This window comes from Strix aluco, chromosome 1, assembly GCF_031877795.1.
Source record: "Strix aluco isolate bStrAlu1 chromosome 1, bStrAlu1.hap1, whole genome shotgun sequence".
Lineage (NCBI taxonomy): Eukaryota > Metazoa > Chordata > Aves > Strigiformes > Strigidae > Strix > Strix aluco.
In genome coordinates this window covers 158,395,992-158,422,941 of record NC_133931.1, presented here as the reverse complement: position 1 = coordinate 158,422,941, position 26,950 = coordinate 158,395,992, and the positions used below count along the sequence as shown (strand labels likewise).

Here is a 26,950-nt window from a genome sequence, read left to right as displayed (position 1 = left end):
CAGGTTAGTCCTCTCCAGTGCTATGCCTGTAGTTTCTTAATGGCTCGTCAATTAGTGAAAGGATACTTTTGGTCTTTGTCTCCATTATTCCTTGACTAGCTGGTTTGTGTCTGTTTTTCTTTGGCGCTTGCCCCATTTACTTATCATCCCCTTTGCACTGAAAACATCCTTGATTGCATAAACTTAATTAAGAAGAGGCGTGCTCTCACCTTCCACATACCCTGACATTTCCTCATGAAGTTCAACAAAGGGAAGGGCAAAGTCCTGCACCTGGGGAGGAATAACCCCAGGCACCAGTATATGCTGGGGGCCACCCAGCTGGAAAGCAGCTTGGCAGAAAAGGACATAAAGGTCCTGGTGGAGACCAAACTGGACACGAGCCAGCAGTGTGCCCTTGCTGCAAAGAAGGCTCATGGAATCCTGGGCTGCATGAGGCAAAGCATTGCCAGCAGGTCAAGGGAAGTGATCCTTCCCCTCAACTCCACACCAGTGAGGCCACAGCTGGAGTGCTGTGTCCAGTGCCAGGCTTGTCCAGTACAAGAGAGACAGGAGAGAGAGTCCAATGAAGGGCCACGAAGATGACGAAGGGACTGGGTCATCTCTCCTGTGAGGAAAGGCCAAGAGCGCTAGGACTTCTTAGCCTGGAGAAGAGAAGGCTCGAAGGGGATCTTATTAATGTATATGAGTACCTGAAGGGAGAGTGCAAAGATGACTGTGCCCAGTGACAGGACGAGAGGCAATGGGCACCAACTGAAACACAGGAGGCTCCCTCAGCACATCAGCAAACACTGGTTTACAGTGAGGGTGACTGAGCACTAGAGTAGGCTGCCCAGACGGGTTGTGGAGTCTCCCACCTTGGAGATATTCAAAGGCTGTCTGGACATGGTCCTGGGCAACCAGGTCTGCTTGAGCAGGGAAGCTGGACAAGATGATCTCCAGAGGTCCCATTCAACTGCAACCATTCTGTGATTTCCTGCTTTTCCTTACTGTTTATGAGGAATTTTCCTTATTGACTCTATACTTCCCTTAGTAGCTTTGACATTCTTTAGAAACATTGCAGAGAGCATTTTAGGGGTTGGAATGGGCCGCCCAGGGAGGTGGTGGAGTCCCCATCCCTGGAGATGTTTAAGAGTAAAGTTGACTTAGCGCTTAGAGATATGCTGTAGTTGGGAACTGTCAGTGTTAGGTCAATGGTTGGACTGGATGATCTTCAAGGTCTTTTCCAACCTAGACGATTCTGTGATCTCATATTTTCAAAAAACTGAAGTACAATACGCTGACAGGCCCACTCTTATTCACATGACCCGTCAAAGAATTCTAATCCTAATAAAATAGGGGCACAACAGAGAATGGAACAGGAACATAACAGACCTGGGGGGCACCTCTGCAGAAGACATGCTGACTCCTTACCTGCAAGGGCATGCTTAGACACCAATTCTTTGAACAGAAGACAGGACTCCACTAATTACACCTTCACATGCAATTTACATTGTTAAATATACTAATAGATGAGGATGGCTGCAGCACTTGACAGAAGCATTCACTCAGAAAATAAAATTTGAAGGAGTTATGAAGAACCTGACAGGAGATATTACAGTACGTGACATCAGTCAGTAGTTCTCTCTTGCTTTTACCATACTGCAGCCAGTGCTGATCATATCTCTAAAAAGTACACAGCAGAATTAATAAATATACAGATATGGAAAGACTAGGTACAAAATAATTCTCTTATGAAGAGGAACTGAAAAAGAGTGCTTGCTTATATTGAAGAGGAGGGGAGAGACATACAAAATAAAGACTAGCACTGAGACAAAACTAGGAGCACATTACCTTGTAACAGAGCAACTAGAGGACCGCCAACAAAAACAGTGGCCAAACTCAAAATCAACAAAAGCTTTTTCATGCAGAACAGTTAGCCTGGGGCACTAACTGGCATAGGACTTGCCAAGAGACATTGAAGATGTAGAAAGAGGTCAGCTAGGTAAGGAGCATCCAGTTTTCTCGGCCTTGCGTGCCACACAGCAAAATCTTTACATGCCAAATGGCCACAAGACACATACCACCACATATTTCAGAGGATGGCAGAGAGAAGTACCAGATAGTCCACAGAAAAGTTATGACAGCAGCTGTCTCACATGTTCCGTCACACTGCCTTGGGCCCTAGCTTGTCCATGCATACCACTGGATCCCAGGGAGACCTAGCGATGGCATTCTTGGCAGACCCCACTGGTTTGCTTCCTTCCGAAGAAAGATCTGGACTACCAAGCACAAAAATGGCACCAGAATTACTTACAAACCATATACAGATACCCTTGGACTAGACACTTTCATGCATACAAGAATATCCAGAGCTGTAACATTAAGTATTAAGAGAACAATAAGGAAGTGTGTAAAGAACAAAGCCCACAGAACAAAAGCCAGGCTCTAATGGGAACTAACAGGATCCTTCTGTGAGGGGCAGCTTATTGCCTAGCATTAATCATGAGGGATTTGAAAGACCATTCTAGAGACATGACAGGGTATTATTAGGCTATTTTTTTTTTTCTGATTACAAATAAGCACTATGAAATATCAATAATGTCCCCAATTTACTGCCACAAATTAAACAGTAAATGTAGTTAAAAGTGAAGGTACCTTACAGGGAGGGTTAGTACCTGGTCAGACAACATTCAGCATTCAGCATATGGAAATTAATACAAAGTCACCTCTAAGGAACTGAAGTGCAGGACAGAACTGTTGGATCAAGACACCTTATTAAGATGGATCCATTCAAAATGTGTTTTTAAAGGAAATGAATAATCTAAGAACAAAGAGTGAAAAACATCCCCCTAAAGCAGATCGTGTCTTGAGAAGTGGAAAATCTCAAAAGGAAGTAGGGACCACAGTAGGAAAACAACTCAGACTGAATTACCTGTGCCACACCGTGGCAAAGAGAGCCAAAGGAACCCTTGGATTTATGAAGAGGATAGTAGGATGATTTTCTCTATATACTTCAATCACTGCAGAAGTCCATGTTGGAACACTGAATAAAGTAGTGCCAAGTACAATCCAGAAGTCTGAAAAATGTTGTCCATGAAAGATTTAAATAATGCAACATTTAATGAACTAAACATAAAGTTGACAGATGAACATGATGATGATATTTAAGTACATTCAATATAAGTACAAACATTCACAAAATGCCAAGTGATAAAAAGCTTTTAAATTAAATAGAGAAAAAGACAGAACAAGAGCTAATGGACAAAAGCTGACATGAGAAAACTATGCCACAAATCATTACCAGCACATGTCAGTCAGGAGCATGGCGGGGCAGGGAATCACACTCCTAGCAGTTACAATGACATTCTCTCCTCCATAAGCACAGCTGACACTGTTATAACCTTCACCCCTGGCTTTCAGGATAGTCTAGCCATCAAACAAAATATTTACAGAATCAAAGGAGAAAGGCTAGCATGGTCATTAGAAGATCAAATCCTTCCTTGCCCCAAGTCAGTATTGACCTGCCAAAACCGTTCTTAACAGATACTTGTCTAAGTTCTTAAGCCCTCCACTAATAGAGGCTGTACAGACAGTATATTCCATTTTTAATTTACGATAGCTAACCAAACTGCAGGTTGTCATTCTGGAAGGTATAAGGCTCACAGTAAGGACAAATGGAAGTCCATTAGTGCTCAGTAAAATACAGGTGTCAGGTGACCCAGAAGTCTATTTTAGCCATAAGATCCATTAATCTGTAAACAGCCATGATCATGCAGATCAACACCTTGCTTCATGACTGGTGTTGATGCCAGGGCTTTGGCTTCTACAATCACAGGATGTTCTTTGATGAATACAGATTACTGGGAAGAGAAAGGATTCACCATCAGCCCATTCCCTCAGGACCCTGGCATGCATTTCATCAGGTCACATGGACTTGTGTATGTTCAGGTTCCTCAGATGGTCTAGAACCTGATCTTCTACGATAGGTAGGACTTCTTTCCCCCAGTCCCTGCCTTGAGATTCAGGGACTTGAGACATTTGGGAAGAGCAACTGCCAGTGAAAACTGAGCAGGGAAAAAGTTGTTGAGTACTTCAGCCTTCTCCGTGTCAGCTGTCACCAGATTCCCTGTCTCATTTATTGGAGGGTACAATTTCTTTTGTCTTCCTTGCCTGACTAGCGTACCTGTAGAAGCCCTTCTTATTATTCTTCACACACCTGGCCAAATTCAGCTCCAGTTGTGCCTTAACTTTCCTGATCCCATCCCTATACTCCTGGGCAGTATCCCTATATTCTTTCCAGGATGAATCTTCCTGCTTCCACTGCCTATACATTTCCCTCTTGTGTTTCAGTTTGACAAGGAGGTCCTTACTCAGCCATGCTGGTTTCCCACGTTCTTCACCTGATTTTTTGAGCATGGCAATCAATAGTTCTTGTGCTCTAAGAAAAATGTCTTTAAATAGCTGTCAGCTCAATGTTCAAATGGAGATAGTATCAAGCGGTGTCCCTCAGGGGTCCATACTGGGACTGGGACTGTTCAGTATCTTTATTAATGACAGAGATGGTGGGATTGGGCGCACCCTCAGCATGTTTGCAGGTGACACCAAGCCAAGTGCTGCAGCTGATAGGCTGGAGGGAAGGGATGTGCCATCCAGAGGGACCCTGACAGGCTGGAGGAGTGGGCCCATGTGAACCACATGAAGTTCAACAAGGCCAAGTGCAAGGTCCTGCACGTGGGTCAGGGGCAATCCCCAGTGCCAGCAGAGACTGGGGGATGGACTGACTGAGAGCAGCTCTGCGGAGAAGGACTTGGGGATATTGGCAGATGAAAAATTAGACATGAGCTGGCAATGTGTTCTTGCAGCCCAGAAAGTCAACCGTATCCTTGGCTGCATCAAGAGAAGTGTGGCCAACAGGTTGAGGGAGGGTATTCTTCCTCTCTACTCTGTTCTCATCAGACCTCACCTGGATCCAGCTCTGTGGGTCCAGAGGAGGCCATGAAAATTACCAGAAGGCTGGAACACCTCTCCTAAGAAGAAAAGATGAGAGTTGGGGTTGTTCAGCCTGGAGAAGAGAAGGCTCCAGGGAGACCTTATTGCAGCATTTCAGTACTTACAGGGGGCTTGGTAAGAAAGATGGAGTTAGAATTTTTACCAAGGCCCATAGTGATAGGTCAAGAGGCAACAGTTTTAAACTGAAAGAGGGTAGGTTTAGATGGGACATAAATAAGACATTTTTTACTATGAGAGTGGTGAGACACTGGAACAAGACTAGATGATCTTTGAAGGTCCCTTCCAACCCAAACCATTCTATCATTCTATGAACCACACACTGAATGAGCTTTGCACTTTGTCCTGCAACTACTCTTATCCTGTCCACATGGAGTCTGATCAGCATATCAGCCAGCTCAGTTACTATGTAGTTATCCCTATGATCTCAAAGAAGAAAAAACAGGGATAAAAAACCTTAAGTAACCTTGCAGTATGTCCTTTCTCTACTACGGAAATGGTAAGCTTTAAAAAGTTATCCACAGGTAACATTTAAAAATCATTCCTCACTGCCCTAACAGCTGCAAACACAGCTCTTGCTCTCCATCTAGACATCACCTTTTAACTGTAAATCCTGCAGTTGCCATGAATCATACATATTTTGCCAGGGAAAAATGATTAGTTTAAATCTTTAAAAATAATGAGTATATAAATTTTGAATATTATGCCTTGTTAGGCCAAATGAAGTCCGACTCCTTTCACATCATCAAAAGCACATTTGCAAATCAAAGGCCACATGCTTATCAAAAGTTAAGTTTATACGATTTCCCACTTCAGTGCAATAGCTGTGCCTATAAATTTAAAAATATATGATTGGTAAATTGTATTTTCTTCTCTGCAGTTTAGGATCTTGAAAGGAGCTGAACCGCCTTTAAACAAATTATTTTTAAAATTCATTCACAGGCAGAGAATGCGTGCCAAATTTCAGGGTAAAAAGTAAAAGATACAATGTTAATTAGACTCTGAAACTGACATTCCTGGAGCAGGCAAATTCTTCAGTCTAGCTAACGGCTTCCTTTAAGCCATGGTGGTTCAAGGAGAAGTGCTTCTATCCCTAACTTTGGACAACTACCATAGAGAAACACAGGCATCATCCTTATGATAAGAGCTCAAAATAGTAAAGGCTATTGGACTATCAAAGGCCATAAAGGAAACGACAGGAAATGTGTCTTTCAAACACTAGAACCAATGAACACAGAGTTTTTAAAAAAGTAGAAGGAAGATCAAAACAGCTTTCCATAAAAATCATGGGACCGTTGTCCAGCATTGAGGTGCCAGTGCTATCAATATATCCAGGTATAAGAATGACCATATCCCTTTTACTTTCATGTTCATTCAGTGAATATCAGAAACATTTGGCAAAGGCATCTCACGCTGTCAGGTCACAAAAATCAGACATACCTCACTTGATGACCTCTGAGTAACATTCCCCAAACAAGACCCACTAGCCACTGTCTACATTATGAAAGCATTATGGAGAAGACAGCAGAAACTCTGAGAGCTAGAAGAAAAAGCATGCAGGTTGTAGTTATTTGCTTGTTTCTGTGCACTTAGGACACTTCCATATAAATGAAAAACCTGGATAACTCCTGTGGTATAATACCAGAACTCTTAATCCGTTACATTTTAAATTAAGAACCGTTCAATTCCTCCAACTGCACCTTTCCAGAAGAACTAAATTCCTGGAATGCTATTCAGCTTAAGGGAAGACCAGCAAATTCCAGGTGTTAGCCCAAGCACTCTCTTTGTAAACCACTGTGGCGATACTGCACTGGAAGAGGAGTGAGCTCCAAGTGATGAAGAGTACTGAAGGTTAAAGTTAACATCAATGGGTTTTTAACAGGTTAGTCAGCACAGAGAACATGGCATGTGATAGTTACCAGAACAGAAGGACATGGAGTGGGGTGTCAGAACTGAAAAGGAAATAAACTTTCCTAGATGTCAACCAGAAAAAGCCTTTTGCCACATTTGCTGCCTGGCATTCAGTGGTCATCTTGAATCCAACACCATCCATAAGTGCAAACACAAGTCAAAAAAAAAATCACAAAAGCGTTTCCTGCTTAGAGGGTTATTATTATTTTTCTCATTTGCTTCCAATTTCTTTTGCCAAGCATCTGCAGTCACCCCCTTTTTGTCTGGTCTCTCCCTCTGCCAAACAGCTCTCGTCCATACTTCAGTCTTCTATCATTTGGAACCTGATGAGAACTACCAAACTGCCTTTCTAAAAGACATACCCTTACTCAGCAACAGCTGTGAGCTGGATACAGGCCAAAGTGATATAGGACCACTGTAGTCCTCCCTGCACTCAGAATCCAAGAGAACATTCAACTGAACAGAAAAGGACAGAACAGTGACAGAAAACATAATCACAGAAAAGTCAATCACTGGAACAGCTCCTTCCAATATAGATAAGGATTTTGGGAGATTTTCTAACATTGTTTACTCCAAACTGCTGATTCCATCATTAGATGACTGCAAAAACTTAAAAGGTATGTGTAAGAAAAAAAAATGATTCAGCATTTGCTTCATTTTCCTATTCCCTTCCCACATATCCATTACTAGTCAGAGACAGGATACTTTGGTCTGACTCAGCACAACACAGTTCTTAAATTCATGTAAGTTATGATAGGCAGACTAGTACTGGTATCTCTCTGCAACAGACTTTCCCTAGCTCAGCCAGAATCGAAAAGCCAGAGGTAGCAGGCACTGGGCAAAGTTCATAACTGTGCTGCAGCAGGCTAAGCAACACGGTTGTTAAAGGGCCAAATCAGATGACAATAACAAGGCTGTGCATCTTAAAATAATAATAAAAAAATTTATAACTTAGCCTATTTATTTCCAATGCAAAACAGAATTCATTTTTCTATCAGACAACTTACCAGTGCAGTGACCTGTGCAGGCTATAAAAGGTGAAAAGGCATGATCCAGTCGTGGGAAAAACAAAGTCCCTCACAGGCCTACTGTGTTACTGACTGGGAAAAAAAATAGAGGATGTAGGTGGATACTCACCAGTGGAAGCAACAAGAAGAATGGAACTAATGGTAAAAAATAAAGACCTGAATGGCAGGTTTGAGTACCTTATCATGGAGATGACCAACAAATACCCAACAACAGCAGGTACTGGAGAAGTCTACCAGCTGGGAAGAGCTAACCATGCCAACTTAAACCTGCTGTGAGAAGCCTAGTAACCCTACAAATCAATAAGCCTCTGACAAGGTCTAATCACGTTTACTTGTAGAGAATGAAGTAATGAATTACCACGAAGAATACCTGCTACCACTACTCCTCTTCATTCTTTCCTCTATTAGGCCTGCGCTTAGCAACTGCATTCTCCAACGTTATTTGCTCTGAGCCAGTCTGCTCTGCCGGATCAGCACCCTCCCTGCCAGCACTAGCAGAAACTATCACAGAAGTAGTTGGCTAGTAAAAGGACCAACAAGCAGGCAGTTCAGAATTTATTTCACAAAATAACATTTCCCATATGTCCAAAGGCAAACACTTCCCAGTCCCAATACAAAGCACAGACACAGTCTTCCCATCTAGAACAGATCATTTTTCAAAGGGCTAAAACCTACCTGTACCCGACTAGGTAGCTGATGAACACCCGGAGTCACATGTGTACGGACCAAGAGGAAGCAGGAAACTTATCCAACAGGAAGGGGCAGGAGACCAGATATTATGTCATGATGAATTAGCAGCAGATATTCTCATTGACCTGAAGCAGGAACAGCTCTAAGACAGCAGATCGAGGATGCATTTGGATCCAACTCTGAAAAGAGAAAGTACATACCAAGTGTGAGGGAAGTAATACAGAGTATAAATAAAATTTCCTAGAAGAGCACCAACCCATGTGACACTTCATAAGCAGCAAAATTGGAAAAAAAGAAAAGGGAAAAAGCAAGAAAGATGCAACTGGCAGAGTGATTAGGGACTTCTCTGCAGACAACTGCACATAGATGCATGTCTATGTTGCCAAGACACTAGGCCATCCTTACAGGCTATTCAACTTAGAGACAGGAGCCAGCTTGTATTTGGGGAGTTTGGAAAAAACCTGAAGAAGGTACACCACCTGCCTATAACCTGTCAACATTTTAAGGTATGCTCTAATAAGAACCATAGGGTGGTTAGGATTGGACAGCATCCCTGGATTTTGCCTGGCCTAACCAAGAAGCAAGGGTATCTTCTTACACAGATGTTCTCAGTTATGTTTATGCCATCAGACATCTGTGGTAACCCTTGGGAAAGCAGGCCAGTTCAGGAACTTTAGCCAAGCCAGCTTGCTTTCATTCTTAAAAAGTCAAACACTTAAAGGCTATCAGAATACTCCAGCATTTCAGCAGGCACTCTTAGCTGTCCTGGTAGGATGGTGAGTGCTGCAGACTGGAAGAACTAATGATCCCACAGATTACGGTATAGTCAGGCAGCTTCAGTGCCTGCATATTCATGACAGGTCCCAGAGAAAATGAGCCAGGGTAAGAAGGATGAGGGAGCTGCTCCTTGGGAAGAGCTGAGCCAGCTGCACCTGTGTATACAAAGCACTGCTGCTTCTGACAGCTCTCTACTGTAGCTGATGAAGAAAAGAAGCATTACAGCAGAACAGATGTGAACACCAGCGCTCACAGCATTCACGGGTGTAAGCTCATACCTAGTCATGCAGTTAGAAGCAACTGCTCGAAGAATGGATAGGCAAGAAAGGGAAATACGAGCATCACACCGCCAGCCTAAGCAGTGCTGGTCAGCACAAGAGCAAACAACCCCATCGGGGACAGTAACAAGGCTCTAGGTCCAGCAGGGTCAAAACAAGGGAAGGGCAAAGGGCAGAAAGAAGATCAGGGTGAACTGTGCTACAACAGAGCTGAAGTCAAGGAAGGATGGAGTCCGGGAAAGCAGTGCTGAGGCAGAACACCACAATGGAAGCAGTGCAAGTGAGAAGGGCTGGGCCAGGAGAGTGCATGAGGTACAGAAAGGTACATCGCTGTGGAAAAAGAGGCAACCAAAGGCTGACAATGTTGGGAATCTCACCCTCACCCTGCCTTCGGGGGAAGGCCAGGCTGGGAGTTTCTTCCTCAGAGCCAGAGGGCAGGGGATTCTGCCACGGAAGATGGGCTGGTTTCTCACAGTGGCGTCCCCATGGCAAACAGTAGGTTGATTGCTCCTGAGGCAGCACCAAGGAAGTGGTTATTCTCAGAAGCTGCAGGACTCCCCTGGATGGGCGGTTGTATGAAGCCAGTCTCTCCAAGAAGGGCAGTGCTGGCAGCAGCGGGCAAGGAGACTGCACAAACACACCCCAGATCATGCTAACTGGTTAATGGCCTTGCTTTCTCCTCAGTCCCCCACTTAATTTCTACCTCAGTCTTTCCCAGCAGCAACTTGCACACAGGGTCCCTCCAGAGGAACGGAGAACAGTTGAGGCCCCAGGGATCAGGAGGGAGGGAGGGAGCAGCGGTCTCCAGCAGCAAGCTCCTGGCGCCAAAGTGAGATGGTCTGCCTGTGTGGGAAGTCAAGAAGATCTTCTGGAAGGCCATGCAGAGCATTAGTCTTCTACAGATACAGACCGGTATGTCCCAAGAGAGCATCTGGGACTAGGTATCTCCCTCCGAAAACAGAGCAGAGGGGCAGCTCAGAGGCAGCAAGACTCTCTCAAAAGGTGCCGTCTCCCGTGTGAAGGTTGGCTGTTCCTGGGGCACTAGAGACAACTGTCAGTCGGGGGACAGCACTGGGGTGTCTCCAGGGACAGGGTGTCAAGAAGGAGACCCTCCTCTCCAGAGGCCCACGGCAGGGCCGCCGGTGTGATTCCGGACGAGTGCTGGTGTCTCCCCCGGGACGGTCAGTCCCTGCTGAGGGGAAAGAACCTCCCGAGGGGGCTCGCCGTCCACATTTGCGAGGGCTCAATGAGTACCGGGCTTCCCCTCTCCGCCTGCCTCTCCTGGGTCCCTGCGAGGCAGCAAAGCCACCGCAGCTCGGCCGAGGATGCGGGGGGGGACACGCTGGGACAACCGGCTGCCCCGAGTCCGAAGAACGGAGAGAGCGGCGGCGCCGGGCGCTCGTCGGGGTGTTCCAGGCCCCCCGGGCTCCGCGGGGGAACCGTGCGGCGGGAGGGGGCACCGCCGGGCCGGCATACCGGCGTCCCCGGGCTCTGCCAGCCTCCCGGGCTGGGGCGGGGGGGGGTCGGTGCCCGGCCCGGGGGTGCCCCGCAGCCAGAGCTCCCGCAGGCACCCGGGGCAGAGCCACCGGCGAGTGCTGCCGCGGGGTCGAGCCGGGCGGAAGCCCGGAGCAAGGAGGGGGGTGTGGGGGGGGTGTGGGGGGGCGCGGCGGGACCCGGGGCAAGGCTCACCGTCCCGTCCATGCTCCTCCCCGCCGCGCCGCTCTCCCGCTCGCACCGGGGCCGCCGTCCCAGCGCCGGGCGCCTGCGCGGCGCTGCAGGGAGCGGCGCAGGGACCGTCTGCAAAGTGCGCGTCGCCCGCGCAGGAGCGGCGGGGCCGGGTTGTGCCGGGCCGGGCCGGGCTGCCCGCAGCACCCCGCCGCCGGGGGAGAGGGCCCCGGTGCGCCCCGACCTCCCGCCTCTTGGCGACGGCAGGACGGTGTAGCCGCGGCCCCTGCGCCCGCTTCCCGGCCCTGCGGGGGCGGCGCGGAGCGGAGCGGAGCTCCTCCCCTGGACGGGCGGGGGGGCGGGGGGGAAGCGCCCGTACCTTGCTGGGCCGCCCCGCCCCGGCCCCGCCGCTCGGCGCCGACCACGGCAACCTCCGGGCAAGGCCGCGGAGCCGTTCCCGCCGCCACGGCCCCCAGCCAGCACCGAGCCCCGGCGCCACGGCGGCCATCGCTCGCCACAGCCCCTCACCCGCCACAGCCCCTCAGTTGCCGTCGCAGCCCCCTCACTCGCCAAAGCCCCCCCCCGCCGCGTTCCCGCCGCCGGAGCGCCCCTCACTCGCCGCCACAGCCCCCCCGCTGCTCCACTAACGCGCCGCCACAGCGCCACCGGCCCCGGCCCGGCTCTGCCCAGCCCTGGCACGGCTGAACAGGAGCCAGCAGTGTGCCCAGGTGGCCAAGAAGGCCAATGGCATCCTGGCTTGTATCAGCAATAGTGTGGCCAGCAGGGACAGGGAAGGGATCTTACCCCTGTACTCGGCACTGGTGAGGCCGCACCTCGATTACTGGGTTCAGTTTTGGGCCCCTCACTACAAAAAGGACATTGAATGACTCGAGCGTGTCCAGAGAAGGGCAACGAAGCTGGTGCAGGGTCTGGAGCACAGGTCTGATGGGGAGCGGCTGAGGGAACTGGGGGGGTTTAGTCTGGAGAAGAGGAGGCTGAGGGGAGACCTCATCGCCCTCTACAGCTACCTGAAAGGAGGGTGCAGAGAGCTGGGGATGAGTCTCTTGAACCAAGGAACAAGCGATAGGACAAGAGGGAATGGCCTCAAGCTGCGCCAGGGCAGGGTTAGACTGGCTATTAGGAAGTATTTCTTTCCAGAAGGGGTTGTTGGGCGTTGGAATGGGCTGCCCAGGGCAGGGGTGGAGTCCCCATCCCTGGAGGGGTTGAAGAGTCGGGCTGACCCAGCGCTGAGGGATCTGGTGGAGTTGAGAACGGTCAGTGTGAGGTTAATGGTTGGACTGGATGATCTTCAAGGTCTTTTCCAACCTAGATCATTCTGTGATTCTGTCTGTCAGGTCGAGCTGCGGGTGCAGAGCCCAGGCCCAGGCCGCCCTTGGGGTGTAGCGACCGCCCGCGGCCCTGGCCCACCTGGGCCTGTCCCACTCAGCCGCCCCTCGGACCCACCAGGCAGCCCCGGGGCAGAGGACAGGGAGAAGCTGGGGGTGAACTGAACGTTGTGGCCTGGTGGCAAGGGTGAGGGTGGCCCAGGCTGTGGCGGGGCAGTGCGGGGATGGGGATTCAGCAAGGCTTGGGGAGGATGGGAGCAACACTAACCCGCATATCCGTATCGGAGCGGAGGAAGAAAGCTTTGAAGCAGGTGTGATACTTCAAATTCAAAACTGGCTTGTGCCACAGGTTATTAGCCTGTATTTGCACGCTTTTTTCTGCACACTCTTCTCTTCAGGAGCTAGGAACTCCTGGGAGGGTGGGGGTACCGGGTTCGGTGAGTCTGTTGTACTGCAATGGGAAAAGAAAAAGAAAATTATTTCGTGAAGATCCGGTGGAAGCTATTTACGATGTATACTGTCAAAGAATAAATTTGAAGCACTGAAGAGAGGCTGACTTAAGCTGAAGAAGCATTGCAAACCATGAGAGGAATGAGGAGGGGGGTTTGTATAGGATGAGCACTGAAAGTGAATAATTTTGCATGGTGCTCCAAGGAGCTGTGAGAAGGGTGAAAGGCAACAGCTCTGTTTAAAAGCAGTAGGCGATGAGCAGAAGCCAAGCAATTCTGTCAGCTCCAAGTGTTCAAAAAGGGCATAAATCTAAAAGCTGAAATAAAGTACTGTAAAGATTATGAGGTGGATTTATGTCTCACTGGGTATTTTTAAATGGGGGCTATATATTTATGTGCCTTCAGCTTTTTCAGTCCGCATTTTTCATGTGTGTCACATTTTCAAGCTTTTTGCTGCAGCTATTTGCACTAGAAAAACACTGTTGTAAATGAAAAATGAGCTTTTGTGCTACCTGTAATCCAGAAACTGCCACCTTTGAGCATCCTGGAAGAAATGGTTTAGGGTGCCTGTTGAGAAGATAATGTAAGTGCTAGGTGCATCAAGGAAAGAATCTGAAAGAGAGGGTGACTGTCTTGGCTGAGGTAAATGACTCATGAGGGGCAAGCCCTGAGATAGCTTGCAAGAAAGCACCTTGTATAGCAATTCAGGCTAGGGCTCCTGACAGGAGAGCGAGCTAGCAGCCTGCACAGGTTTTGCAGTACTGTAAAGTATGTTTCATGATGGGTGTGTGACAAGGTAATGCGTAAAGCCAAATAGAAGAGAGCAAGTTCCTCAGAAAAGAAGTCTTTGTGCTGAAGTTAAGAATGGAGGAAGCTGCTGAGCAAGAATACCTTGCCTTTGCTGGGGAAATGTGCACCTGTGGATGAGATTGTATCATCTGGGCCCCTCACTACAAAAAGGACATTGAATGACTCGAGCGTGTCCAGAGAAGGGCAACAAAGCTGGTGAAGGACCTGGAGCACATGTCGTACGAGGAGTGGCTGAGGGAACTGGGGGGGTTTAGTCTGGAGAAGAGGAGGCTGAGGGGAGACCTCATTGCCCTCTACAACTCCCTGGAAGGAGGGTGCAGAGAGGGGGCTATGAGTCTCTTCAACCAAATAACAAGTGATAGGATAAGAGGGAATGGCCTCAAGTTGCGCCAGGGAAGGTTTAGACTGGCTATGAGGAAGCATTTCTTTCCAGAAGGGGTTGTTGGGCGTTGGAATGGGCTGCCCAGGGCAGGGGTGGAGTCCCCATCCCTGGAGGGGTTTAAGAGTCAGGTTGACCCAGCGCTGAGGGATCTGGTGGAGTTGAGAACAGTCAGTGAGAGGTTAATGGTTGGACTGGATGATCTTCAAGGTCTTTTCCAACCTAGATCATTCTGTGATTCTGTGCTCTGTATCTAGTCGTCTGATCTGACCAAGAGCAACTCCAAACCGTCTCTATGGAACAGCCTAGACCCTCTGCAGGTGGTTGGCTTGCACTTGCCGGAGTGGCAGCAATTGGCTCTGAACCACTTTGGAATGAGAAAATTCCACATCCTGCCAGCTGTGACTGAGATAAGTGCAGTCATCCCAGGGACTACACAGACACCACTGAACTGCTTAGTGCTGCTGAGGGAGGGGAGGTGGAAACCACCCCATGCGGGCTGCCCACATGAGATGGGCTGCACATCCCCCTCGCATGGGAGAGTCACATCATTTATATTCCAGTCTTGGAGAAGATGGATGGACACCGTGATCAGGTAAAATACCTGAGTTCACAACATCTGTATTTTCAGTTTTTTTAAAAAAAAGTATATCTTCTAGTTAGGCATAGAGTGTCAGCTCCTTCATAGGTGAGAAGATGGTGAGTCTATTTTCACCTGTTTCTTGAAGTCAAAAATGCAATTGGGACAAACGCTTCCTGTGTCTGTAACATATACTGTACATTTTTCTCTGGGATCAGCAAGAAAGTGAAGTACACACAAAAGTACACACACCTGGAGCATGACAGGGTAAGCACAGTTGGAGGCACAGCAGACACCTGATAAGGGTATTCATTTTCTCAGTTTTACAAGCCCAGAGATGACAATCATGGCAATTTGTCTTCCTGGACAATCCATGACCCCATTGTAGTCCATGAATTCTGCATCATGATCCTCAAACAGTTTATCATTTCTGGCTGAATTAAAGTGAGTATTTGAAACAGATCTAGTCCCTTTTTGCAGTTAATGGCACAAAAATGGTGGTACAGAGTCAAATCATAAGTACACCTGACTCATTTACCCCATTCCTGACAGGGGCCAACACTGAATGCCTGGAAAAGATCATAAAAATAGGGTAGACATACAGTGATACCTCCCCAAATGCTCTCCTAGCTCATAGTGATTTGTGATTCAGAGACCTACTGTGACAGAGGTGTTGGCTTTGTGTTCAACAGCCTTTGATGGATTTCTCTTTTGCAACTTTTATCCACTATATATTCAGAGTCATGAAATTTAAAGCCATGAAGGACCATTAATTGTGCCCACTTACATATGACAAGTAATTTCACATGGGCCTCCAATGATCTCTGTCACACAAACAGAGAAGCTGCCACTCTGTAATTTCATTAGCCAGTCACTTTCATCACTAAAAGCATATGCCAATTTTCAGCTGGAATTATCTGTGGCGGTTTAAAGCTGTTAGTTTTGGTGTTATTGTTGTTGTGTCTTACCCCTAGATAACTAAAAACCTCTTTAGTATCCAGGACTTTTACTCAGTAAATGTACTTATACACTCTAATCAGACCACCTCACAACCCTCTAAGTAATTAGAGTTCATAGAATCATCACAGAATGGTTTCGGTTGGAAGGCACCTTTAAAGGCCATCTAGTCCAACCCCCCTGCAGTGAGCAGGGACATCTTCAACTAGATCAGGTTGCTCAGAGCCCCATCCAACCCGACCTTGAATGTTTCCAGGGATGGGGCATCTACCACCTCTCTGGGCAACCCGTGCCAGTGTTTCACTACCCTGACTGTAAAAAAATCTCTTCCTTAAATCTAGCCTGAATCTGCTTTTACTTTGAAACCAGTTTAAATCCATTACCCCTTGTCTTATCCCTACAGGAGTTCTGCACTTCTCATTGTAAAATATTTCTTCCAATCTTCAGATAAATTTTGTGAACTTCTTGTACATTTTTTTTTTCCTCTCTGTTCCCTTAAAAAAAAAAAAGGGCTATGCCACCAGGGGCCTTACTGCTGTCTCTCACATCAACAGTATCTGTTTCCCCCAGATTGTCTACGTGTATAGATTTGTTATATCATGTCTTCCACTGTAAACTTTACAGGGCTGGGATAGCTCCGTATTTTAGTGTCTAAAATAGTGGGACCTAGTCAAATTAAGCTGCTTGTGCATTAATACAGTCAATTTATTTCCAAATTTCTTTCCAGACTTTTTTTTTTTTTTTTTTTTGATACAGTCCTCTCTGGAGGAGTGACACGCCTTCCTTTTCCCCAAGCACATAAATTTGCACTTGACAGCTTTAAGACAAAATCTATTTGAATAACCTTACTTTGCCACACACACTTCTCTATTCTTACCCTATCTTTATGACTTTTTTTTTCAGTACTCATTTTTTACATCACCTGGAGATTTTATCAGTAGAGATCTTACATTTGCTTCCAAATCATCAATTAAGTCTCAAACAACACTGGCTGAAGAACTGTCCTCCTAGGACCTAAGCAGAAGTGCCCAAATCCAACAGTTGGCTCTTATCTGATATGCTAATCAGTTCTTAACTCAGATGATTTGTTTGCTGCTGTATAACTTTCTGTTTAATAGTTAAAGCATTGCATTAAAACAAATGGATTGTCAGGTCTGTAATGGCTGCCTGATCATCTTTAACTCAACATGTAACTCCAAAGGCTTAAATCATTTGCCAAGTCTTACTTGCTGTACAACAGCCTTGTCTAGTACTAGTTATACAGTAATGCCAACTACACCAAATTTCTTATCAGTTAGCATTTCTGGTTTCAATTGCTTAAGGTCTGATGTTAGGTATCTGTAAGGAGCAATTAACATTTTTCTTGTTTGGTGTAACACTGGATCAATTTGTTCAACATTTAATTTGATTTCCTTCTTTCCTCTTTACCGTATTTGCCTTATTGCATTTTTAGTTTACTATCCCCAGGCTATTCCAGCTAGAGTGTAACTGTGAAAGTTAACCTGTCTGCCTGTAAGATGCAAGTTGTTCCTTTCATATAGCCTAATCTCACTTGGAATGCAGAGTTTTGATCAGTAAACCAGAATCTTCAGCTTATGGACTCAGCAGTTTGCTGGCAGTATTTCCTGCCTTTCCTTTCCATAAGAGCTGCATTTAAAAAAAAAAAATAATCAACTTCCAGCTTCCCTCAGTTTTCTCCCAAGGTACTAGATGCTCTTAAGAGTTTCAAGTTCTGTGTAGTATTGTAGTATTCTATGTGTATCCTGACAGTCAACTTACTGCATCTTTTTTAATGTTTATTCTTTCAGCTTGGTTGGATGACACCTGTTTTACCCCCATGCATGCTATGAGAACGCTTGCTTTGCTTACGCAGTTTTCTACAGCATCCAATGCCCATTGCCAGTCCTTCCAAACGTGTGATCTAGAACAATGATTCAGGGAATTCTCCTCGGACATTACACCATATCGAAACTTGCGCTCACAAGCTATGCATCATCCTCTCTGGCACCATGAGGTTGTATTTCATGCATCAGAATCTCTTTTGTGCTCAAGAAGACAAACACACCACCACCAAGGCAAGCAGCAGCAGGGGTTCTTACACTGTCCATCTTCACTGTTGTAGCGATCCTGACTGGGAGACAGTCGCTGTACGTCAAGGAGTCGATGACCCACGTAACAGTTAACCCTAGCGTGCACAGGCCTGCGCTACACCGTGCCACTCTCACAGGGTGACATTCAGGCCCGTGTTTGCTGCACAAAGCCCTGACCGCAGGACTCCGTCAGCATCTCGTAACAGAAGGACCCATAGGCAGTTCTCAGTCCGTACCGGTGATTATGCCACCTGCGTGGCCTTGCCTTTGTCTAAAAGTGAGGCAAGAAATTCTCGTGCAAACGTCCTTTCTGCCTGACAGTAGAAATGATGAATAGAGTTGTTTGTAATCTTATACTAGCTCTAATGGCCAAAATGGGAGAACCTACAGATGCGTGGCATGCTGCGTGTGGATCAGAGGCCCATTCAATACTATACCACTTGGGGTTCCTTGCATCATGGATGTAAGTGGATGGATCTATCCTATTCTCTTTCTACAGTGTTAGCTCTAATATATCATATTTTAAATGATACCTTACACAGTTCTGGGTGCTTTTCCTGGGATCATAACGGATCAGCACCTCCTCATGCGAAACAACTACTCATAACAAGAAGGTTTCCCAGTTAGCTTCTCTTGTTCTCACTCTTTGAAGGTTTGGTTAGCGACAAACACGCATCCCATTAAGACATTCAACAGAAATCTGACTTCTTCCCATGTAACTGTGGTTAACACACCTCTTATTTTTTAAATAAACACATCTGCGATTTCTACCCAATTTGAAGCAATGTTGCAGACTTCAAGTACTTATTCTGAAGCTTTTCTAATCTTTCAGCATCTCTTGATGCTGGCACAAGACCTCCACCTCATACTCCTCACGAGTATAGCAAATACAATCTCTTTTCTTAAACGGTGCTTATGCAGCTGTGAATGGAGTTATACTCATGGGCTCATCACACTGAAAGTCACATGTTCACATCAGGGCTGTGGCCTTTGATTTCTAGGACAGACTGGAAAGAAGCTGGAAAGCTGAAAGCCCCAGTACAAGACAGACATGGACATACAGGAGCGAGGCCAGCGAAGGGCTGTGAGGATGGTTAACTGAAGTGTCTGTCCCAACAGGTGAGGTTGTGAGAGCTGGGATTGTTTAGCCTGGAGAACAGGCTCAGTGTGACTCTTACCCACACGTGTAAGTCGTTCATGGGAGACTATAAGGAAGACAGAAACTGATTCTTCCCAGTGGTGTCCAGTGACATGACAAGAGGCAATGGGCACAAACTGAAATGCAAGAAATTCCATTTAAACATGAAAAGGAACTTTTTAGCTGTAGAAGTTATTACACACTGGAACAGATTGCCAGGAGAGATTGTGGAGTCTCCATCCCTGGAGATGCTTAAAATGCAACTGAATACAGTTCTGAGCAACTGATCTAGCTGGCCCTTTGTGCAGGGGTGCGGTTGAACTAAAGAACTCCAGAGGTCCCTTCTCTGTGATACAGAACAGGGAAATCTAAAACATGAGCTGTTTGCTTAATTTCTAGATAAATGATTTTGCAGCTGTCTTGTGTATAAGATCATCTTATATCTGAATCATTCTGTAGAACAGGCCTGTCCTCATTTTCTCCCACCTGGTTGACCTTTATCTGCAAACTTTTACCAACATTTTTTCCCCTCAAATAATCAAATATAATGAGTGACATTTGGCCAAAAACCCATTCCTGTATGAGCATGCTGAAAACCCATACCTGGTCATTAAAAGACAAACTTTTCATCCATTTAATAATTACATTAATGAAAACATGGGCATTGATTGGGAGTAACAGTCCTTGAGAATAAGGAAATGGTTGCCTCCTTCCACTAAGGTGCATGTGGCAAGCAGGTGGATATGCCTGATGGAAACCAGGTCCCAAAACTGTGTGTGTTGAAGTTGTGTAGAGCCACTGTGGGAATACAACGGAAGATTGGTCAGGAGATTGTAAACACGCTCAAGTGACTTGGAGCTGGGGTGCCAAAACCCACATCTATCATGCTAACTGTTGTTTGGCTTTGTGTGCTTGACTGGTAGAAAGTCTGCGTTTAGATAACACAGGCCTATGAGAGACTCAGAGGCACCTTATCGAACATCCCTGAGATTCTTGCCCTGGTGTGGGAAGGATCAAAGCACAGTGGAAAACTATACCTGCAAAAATCCCGGAATCGCAGGCAAAAGCAGCAGGTTCCAGATCTTTGCTTTCTTCTCCTCTTTCTGGCTAGCAAGGATGTGTGTCTGCGTCCCCACTTGCATGCCTCTGTACGGGCGTGAGGTAACAAGAATAAATTTACTCTTTCATTTCATCCACAGTTTGTGGTTGTTCCTGGGGCCTGCTTGTGGCAGCTCACATGGCCAGGAGCAGAGTCAAAAAGTATATTGGAACTGAGGAATTTCTGTCCCTTAGGAGAGTTGCCTAGGCTCACCACTTTAATAGGTGCAGGACTTAACAGATAATCTTTGCCCAGATGGCCAAGGCCAATGGTATCCTGGCTTGTATCAGCACTAGCGTGGCCAGCAGGGAGAAGGAAGGGATCTTACCCCTGTACTCAGCACTGGTGAGGCCGCACCTCAATTACTGGGTTCAGTTTTGGGCCCCTCACTACAAAAAGGACATTGAATGACTCGAGCGTGTCCAGAGAAGGGCAACGAAGCTGGTGCAGGGTCTGGAGCACAGGTCTGATGGGGAGCGGCTGAGGGAACTGGGGGGGTTTAGTCTGGAGAAGAGGAGGCTGAGGGGAGACCTCATCGCCCTCTACAGCTACCTGAAAGGAGGGTGCAGAGAGCTGGGGATGAGTCTCTTGAACCAAGGAACAAGCAATAGGACAAAAGGGAATGGCCTCAAGCTGCGCCAGGGCAGGGTTAGACTGGCTATTAGGAAGCATTTCTTTCCAGAAGTTGGGCGTTGGAATGGGCTGCCCAGGGCAGGGGTGGAGTCCCCATCCCTGGAGGGATTTAAGAGTTGGGTTGACCCAGTGCTGAGCGATCTGGTGGAGTTGAGAATGCTCACACAAAGAAGACACAACCACACAGGAGGGTGCAAAAACAGCACTGAGTAGCACAGTCAAGGTAACTTTGTTCCAGTACACAGCTCAGATTCACACTCTCTCTGCACTGCTCAGCAGAACTGTGTGGCTGAAAGGTCAACTCTACAGCTTGTTTTACATACCTCATGCCAGACGCTGTAAAGTTTACAAGTAGCCACATGAGTCTGCCTGGAAAGAAACTTTTATTTATTTAAAAAACAAACACAAACCCTTCCCCCCCCCCCCCAAAAAAAAAAAAAACAAAACCAAAACAAACCAAAACAAACCCACAGAAACAGCCTCTCTCCGTAGCCCATGCCTGTGCCTCAGAGCAGGGCTGGAAGTCTTCCTCCTCCCTTGACCTCACATGCCCTTCACCCATGACAAGGCTGGGAAGGGGATGGAAAGTGCCAAGTGTTAAGGTGCTGAGAAGCTCTTGATGTTTCTAGTCTCTCAAGTGCTGTTGGCCTGTTCCTGCTCAAAGAGGGCCATGGCTAAATGCGAGCGGGATGCAAGTCCTTCCAAGTTACTAAGCACGCAGCGGTGGTATAACTCCTCGCTAAGCCGGGGATTGCAGCTCCTCAGTGCATATTTCTGCACTAAGCCTGGCTCCACAGCCCTAAATAGGTGCAGACCAGAATAGTGGAGGAAGACATCAAACACCTCCATGCTCTCCAGCACCTCATCTCGGTCTAGGATATCAGCTGCTAGCTTGGTACGTGCTGTCATGTAGTCAGAGTTATAAAAGCAGGCCTCAGCAAAGGAATGTCTGTCGAAATGCCCGTCCCTCAGGAAGTCGGTGCTGGAGGAAGCAGCCTGCTCGCCACGGTACACCAGTGCAGGGTTGAACTCTTGGAAATGCACCGGGAAGAAGACCTGCCAATTGCTGATAGTATTCATGCGGCAACGGTTCAGGAACTCCATATTGATTTCTGTCCAGACGCTGGCCAAGAAGAATAGCGTATCCACAGGGTGCTTCTTTGATACTATATCCATGAGTTTCACTTGCGATGGCACCTCAGTTTTAACACTAATCCAGGGGATTTTAACTTCTGCATAGCGTTTCTCCAGCTCTCCCACCATGGCTTTGACTCCTGCAAAAACATCCACCTGACTGACTCTCTGGGCATCATAGGGATGGTAAATGAAAAGCAAAGTCAGCAAGGCATTATCATGTGTGTCCAGAGTGTTCATAGCAAACATATCCAGGAAGTTTGCCACAAAATCCAGGTCCTGCACTGTCAAGGGAAGCACCAGTTGTACCCGCGTGGCCTCCGTCACGTACGGCATGGGAATAATTTCTACCTTACTTAAGGGCCGCACCAAGCTCACTCGTTTGGCCAGAACATGACTATGGCCCTTTTGGGTCACTGCCTCCAGCAGTAGGTCCAGCGTATATTCCATGCCCCGCGTGGGGTCAAAACGCCGATAGCCATTCAGCAACTGGCGCTTGCTGAAGCGGAGCAGAGGCTGGTAGCGACTGTTAAGCTGCTCAAGTGCAGACTCAATGATTTCACTGACATCTGCTTTGCTGGCTCCAGAGAGCTCACACTTGGGGGAGCCATCAGGACAGGAGAAGAGGTGCTGCTCCGTGAAGTAATCCCAGCTGATTACCTCAAAACGCGACTTTGGAAGAAACGGGGCATTAATGCCCACAGGCCATGTCAAGCCTGCCTCGCCCGCGGGAGTCAGCGACGTCAGGTTCCTGATCTGCATCTGTGCAAAGAGAGAACGCATACTGATCCCTACCACCTCCTCAAAGACGTCCAAGTCCATCTCCCACCCAGGCTCACCTCACTACCTACAACTGTATCATGCTGGTATCACACCAGCAGTTTTGAATAACATGGTGTCAGAAGTGCTATTTCTGAGATGCAGGACTAAATCCTATGTCTGGCTGACCGTCACCTACAAATAAAAGCAATAATTTTCCTTCACTGTGTTGAAAGTCATGATGAGTCTCTTGAACCAAGTAACAAGTGATAGGACAAAAGGGAATGGCCTCAAGCTGCGCCAGGGAAGGTTTAGACTGGTTATTAGGAAGTATTTCTTTCCAGAAGGGGTTGTTGGGTGTTGGAATGGGCTGCCCAGGGCAGGCAGGGGTGGAGTCCCCATCCCTGAAGGGGTTGAAGAGTCGGGTTGACCCAGTGCTGAGGGATCTGGTGGAGTTGAGAACGGTCAGTGTGAGGTTAATGGTTGGACTGGATGATCTTCAAGGTCTTTTCCAACCGAGATCATTTTGTGATTCTGTGAAAGAAAAGGAAACCTGTTTGGTCGAGGAGCTTTTACAGTTATCCCTCACCACGTACCTGGAGGTCCTGGATCTCCTGGTAGGCTCTATCCAGCTGGATCCTGCTGAAGTGCTTGTGCAGCCGGTACATCAGGGTCACATCAGAAACAGGATGCACAGCAAGAGCTGCTTGGAACTCCTCTTCCTCCTCCTTTTCCGGCTCAGTATTTTTGGCCAATTCATAGGTGTGATAATGTTGGCCCTGAAGTAGATAAGAGCCAGGAAGACCAGCATGGGACTTGAATTCACAGAGAAGCCTTCCCTCACCCCAGACGTGCATTTGCCCCTCTTTCCATGCTGACTGCAGTAACCAGAGACGAAAATATAAGAGTTGTTCCCCCCACGCTACACACCCACTCGCTTCTTGTTACCAACGTGCCCTTTACCCGACCTCCAAAAACCTGTGGATCGGCATCTGCTAGTAGGCTAAAAATGAAATACTGTATATGCCGTCTCCCCCAGCGTCTCAGCTTTGATTACGGGCCTCTCCCCAGTGCTGCCGCACCACACAGCCCTTTCTTCCTCTGTATCTCATAACAGCGGCTCAGGGAAAAGCCCCTGTGCTATGCAGCAGGGAACTAGCAAGAGCATTGGTTCTGTCAGGCTCAGCGAGCACAAACCCCTGAGAAGGGAGGCAGTACCTGGAGCTGGGAGACACAAGTGATACCAAGGAAATCGATGATGCAACGTCCCAGCCACTCATCTGGCCGCACACTGAGGATCTCATTGCGACAGCTGTCCAGGTGCGGATGGAGCTTAAGCAGCAGGCTGCGGGAGATCAGGTAGCCAAAGCCACCGTGACAATAGCGGGCCTGCTCATCTCCCCCGATAAACTCCTCCGCTCGTCCCAGGTAGACATCTTGGTTAATACTTAGGTGCGTCACCAGAGCCTTGACCTGTTCAGCCTGGGCATAGGTGTCATCCTGCATGATGTAGAACCAGTCGTAGTCAGAACCAAAGTGCTGGTGGATATAGTGCATGGTCTCATACATGAGCCAAATGGGCCGCTCATCCCCATGGGCCACCAGCACCATGCCGTGAGGCACCTTGGCGCTGCGCAACCCTGTGAAGTACAGCAGGCGGGGGAAGTGATGGGCTACTGTCTTGTTCACAGCCACTGCCAGCGTATTCAGGGTAGCCTTGGAGGTCAGCACAGCCACAAACAGTCTCTCATGAAATCCCAACTCCGTCTGGATGTAGCGAGTTCTGTAAAGGAAGGACATACCTACATGGCAAACAGCCGGATGACAAAAATCAAAGGATTACAGTAACTTGGGGTAAGTCTTTATCTGCTGGAGTCTATCAATGGTGAAACAGTTAAGCCTAAAAGCTGAGCTTTAAGAGAAGACTCACTAGCAAAAATCCCATTTTGTAAAACCACTTGCTTCCTTCAAGGAAACTGCAATCTCCCAACATTCATCCGAGCATGCAGTTTTGGCTGGGATAGAGTTAATTTTCTCCCTAGTGCCTAGTATGGGGCTACCTTTTAGATTTCTGCTGGGAACTGTGTGGCTAATTCAGGGATGTTCTCCTTACTGCTGAGCAGTGCTTACACAGAGTCAAGGCCTTTTCTGTTTCTCACCTCACCCCACCACCGAGCAGGCTGGTGGGGGGGCACAAAAAGTTGGGAGGGGACGCAGCCAGGACAACTAACCCCAACTGACCCAAGGGATATCCCACACCATATGACATCACACTCAGCATATAAAACTGGGGGAAGAAGAAAGAAGAAGGAAGGGGAGGACGTTCAGAGTGATGGCATTTGTCTCCCCAAGTCACCAGTCACATGTGACAGAGCCCTGCTGTCCTGGAGACGGCTGAACCTGCCTGCCAATGGGAAGCGGTGAATAAATTCCTTGTTTTGCTTTGGTTGCCCGCACAGCTTTTGCATTACCTATTAAACCGTCTTTCTCTCAAACCACGAGTTTTCTCATTTTTACCCTTCTGAATCTCTCTCCCGTCCCACCGCAGGGGTTGGGGGGGGGGGGGGGTGCAGTGAGCGAGCAGCTGAGCAGTGCTTAGCTGCCAGCTGGGGTTATACCATGACACCAAGCTAGGAAACTGTGCTAGTGTAAGTAAAAAAATAAAAATAAAGAGCTAACCACTTGCAAGTTACATACATTGCTATTAATTGCTCAAAATTTTCCTAATGAATATACTGGTTAAAGAAGTTTTGAAGAGTAATTTAACATGCTCTCTTAGACACGAGTAATAAAAGAAAAAATATTCTCAATCTTGGGTGCTTTTGTTGCCTTTTTTTTTAACTTAAATTCTCTGACACTTCTCTTGCACCCCTTTAAGGTAACAATCTTAGCCGTTGCCTTGTTGCATCATGCTGTTACTAGATAAGGCATTTCAAACAGCATATTCCACCCTGAACCCGTTAACTCACTGGAAGATTTAGAACCCCGACCACCACCCACTGGGGATTATTTTCCTCGCCAGAAAGCCTAGCCAAAAGCATAGCTTTTACCTGAGCACTTTTTTGTAAGGCTTGTTGGGGTCTCTGTAGTAGGGCACAATCCTAGGCCTGAAGTCTTCGTGGCCCGGGCCCGGCCTTCCATCCGCTGCCTCCGGCCGCCCTCCACCGCCGAGGGGCCCGGCCCGGCCGGCCGCCCCCAGGCACTGCTCCTCGGCTCCGCCCTGGCTCCAGGAGGCGCGCAGCAGGCTCAGGCTGCAGCCGAGTGAGAGGCCCAGGACGAGCGGCAGCACGGGCCGCAGCGTGGCCAGCAGCGCAGCCAGGCGCATGGCGGCGGGGCCCCGGCGGGCCAACGTCCAGCCGCGGGACAGCCCGCTCCGGTCCCGGTCCCGGTGCGGGTGGGTGGGGGTGGCCGCAGGCCCGCTACGTTCGGGGAGGGCTCACGGGGCCGCTCCGGCGCTCGGGGAACCGGTGGCCGCGGGACATCGCCGGGCGGCGCGGAGGAGGGCAGCGGCGGGCCCTGCGGGGCGGCAGAGGCGAGCGGCGGCAGCCCCCGCGCGGGGCCGCGCACCGGCCCCCGACGGTCAGCGGCCCCGGGGCTCTCTCACCTGCGGGCGGGGCGGCCCTTCCGCGCGCAGGCCGGGGGCGGCCCGGAGCTCCGTACCGGGGGCGCGGGGGGAGACGGCGGCTCCCGCCCGGCCGCGCTCCCGCCGCTGCCACCTCAGCCGCCTCATCGCGACACCTCCCGCGCGCTTCCTCTTCCGCTTCCCCTTCCCTCTCGATGGTGTCCCGGCGGCCGCTCTACCCGGCGGCCTCTATGGTACCGCGAGGCCCCGCCCCCTCCGCGCGGGCGCGGGGAGCGCCGGGGGGGCGGTGGGTGGGGCCCGGCGCGCGCGGCGCGGTGCAGGCCGGGACGGGCAGTGCCCGGGAGGCGGCGGGCCCGAGCGGCGGGGGGCGCGCGGACTCCGCTTCCCAGAGCGGCGCGGCGCGGCCGCCCGGCGCCGGTGACGTTTCGCGCTCCCATTGGTCGCTGCTCCGGGCGGGGGGTGGGGCGTGCGCACGCGGTAGCAGCTGTCCTGTTGCGACAGAAGGAAAGCGCGGATCAGCCGGTGCGGGCCGGGCCGGTGCGGGCCGGGCGGGCGGCGGGGGAGGAGGAGGACCAGTGGCGGGTGGGCCGGGCCGGGCCGGGTTGGGCCGCGCGGCGCGGCGCGGGCAGCCGGGAGGGCAGCGCTCGGCCGGGCCCGG

At 48.8% G+C, this 26,950-nt stretch overlaps 2 protein-coding genes across 6 annotated transcripts in view; both read right to left on the bottom strand.

Annotated features, from left to right (window-relative positions):
* Positions 1-11,611, bottom strand: part of SMARCD3 (SWI/SNF related BAF chromatin remodeling complex subunit D3) — a 111,650-nt gene extending 100,039 nt beyond the window's left edge. The window contains exons 1-3 of one of the 5 annotated variants that reach the window (XM_074842696.1): positions 11,360-11,611; positions 10,048-10,513; positions 8,601-8,794 (exon numbers count right to left, since the gene is read on the bottom strand). The gene's annotated coding sequence lies outside the window, so the exon portion shown is untranslated. Of the gene's footprint in view, positions 1-8,600; positions 8,795-10,047; positions 11,247-11,359 lie in introns of those variants that run through there. The other 4 variants (XM_074842714.1, XM_074842723.1, XM_074842722.1 and 1 more) reach the window with 4 other exon arrangements.
* Positions 11,612-21,228: 9,617 nt separating this feature from the next.
* CHPF2 (chondroitin polymerizing factor 2) lies at positions 21,229-26,465 on the bottom strand. The gene is made up of 4 exons (XM_074842655.1): positions 25,760-26,465; positions 23,928-24,492; positions 23,306-23,488; positions 21,229-22,712 (listed from the first exon to the last, which is right to left on the bottom strand). The coding sequence occupies exons 1-4, from the start codon at positions 26,032-26,034 to the stop codon at positions 21,450-21,452; spliced, it is 2,286 nt and encodes a 761-aa protein (XP_074698756.1). The 5' UTR covers positions 26,035-26,465; the 3' UTR covers positions 21,229-21,449.
* Positions 26,466-26,950: the final 485 nt, after the last annotated feature.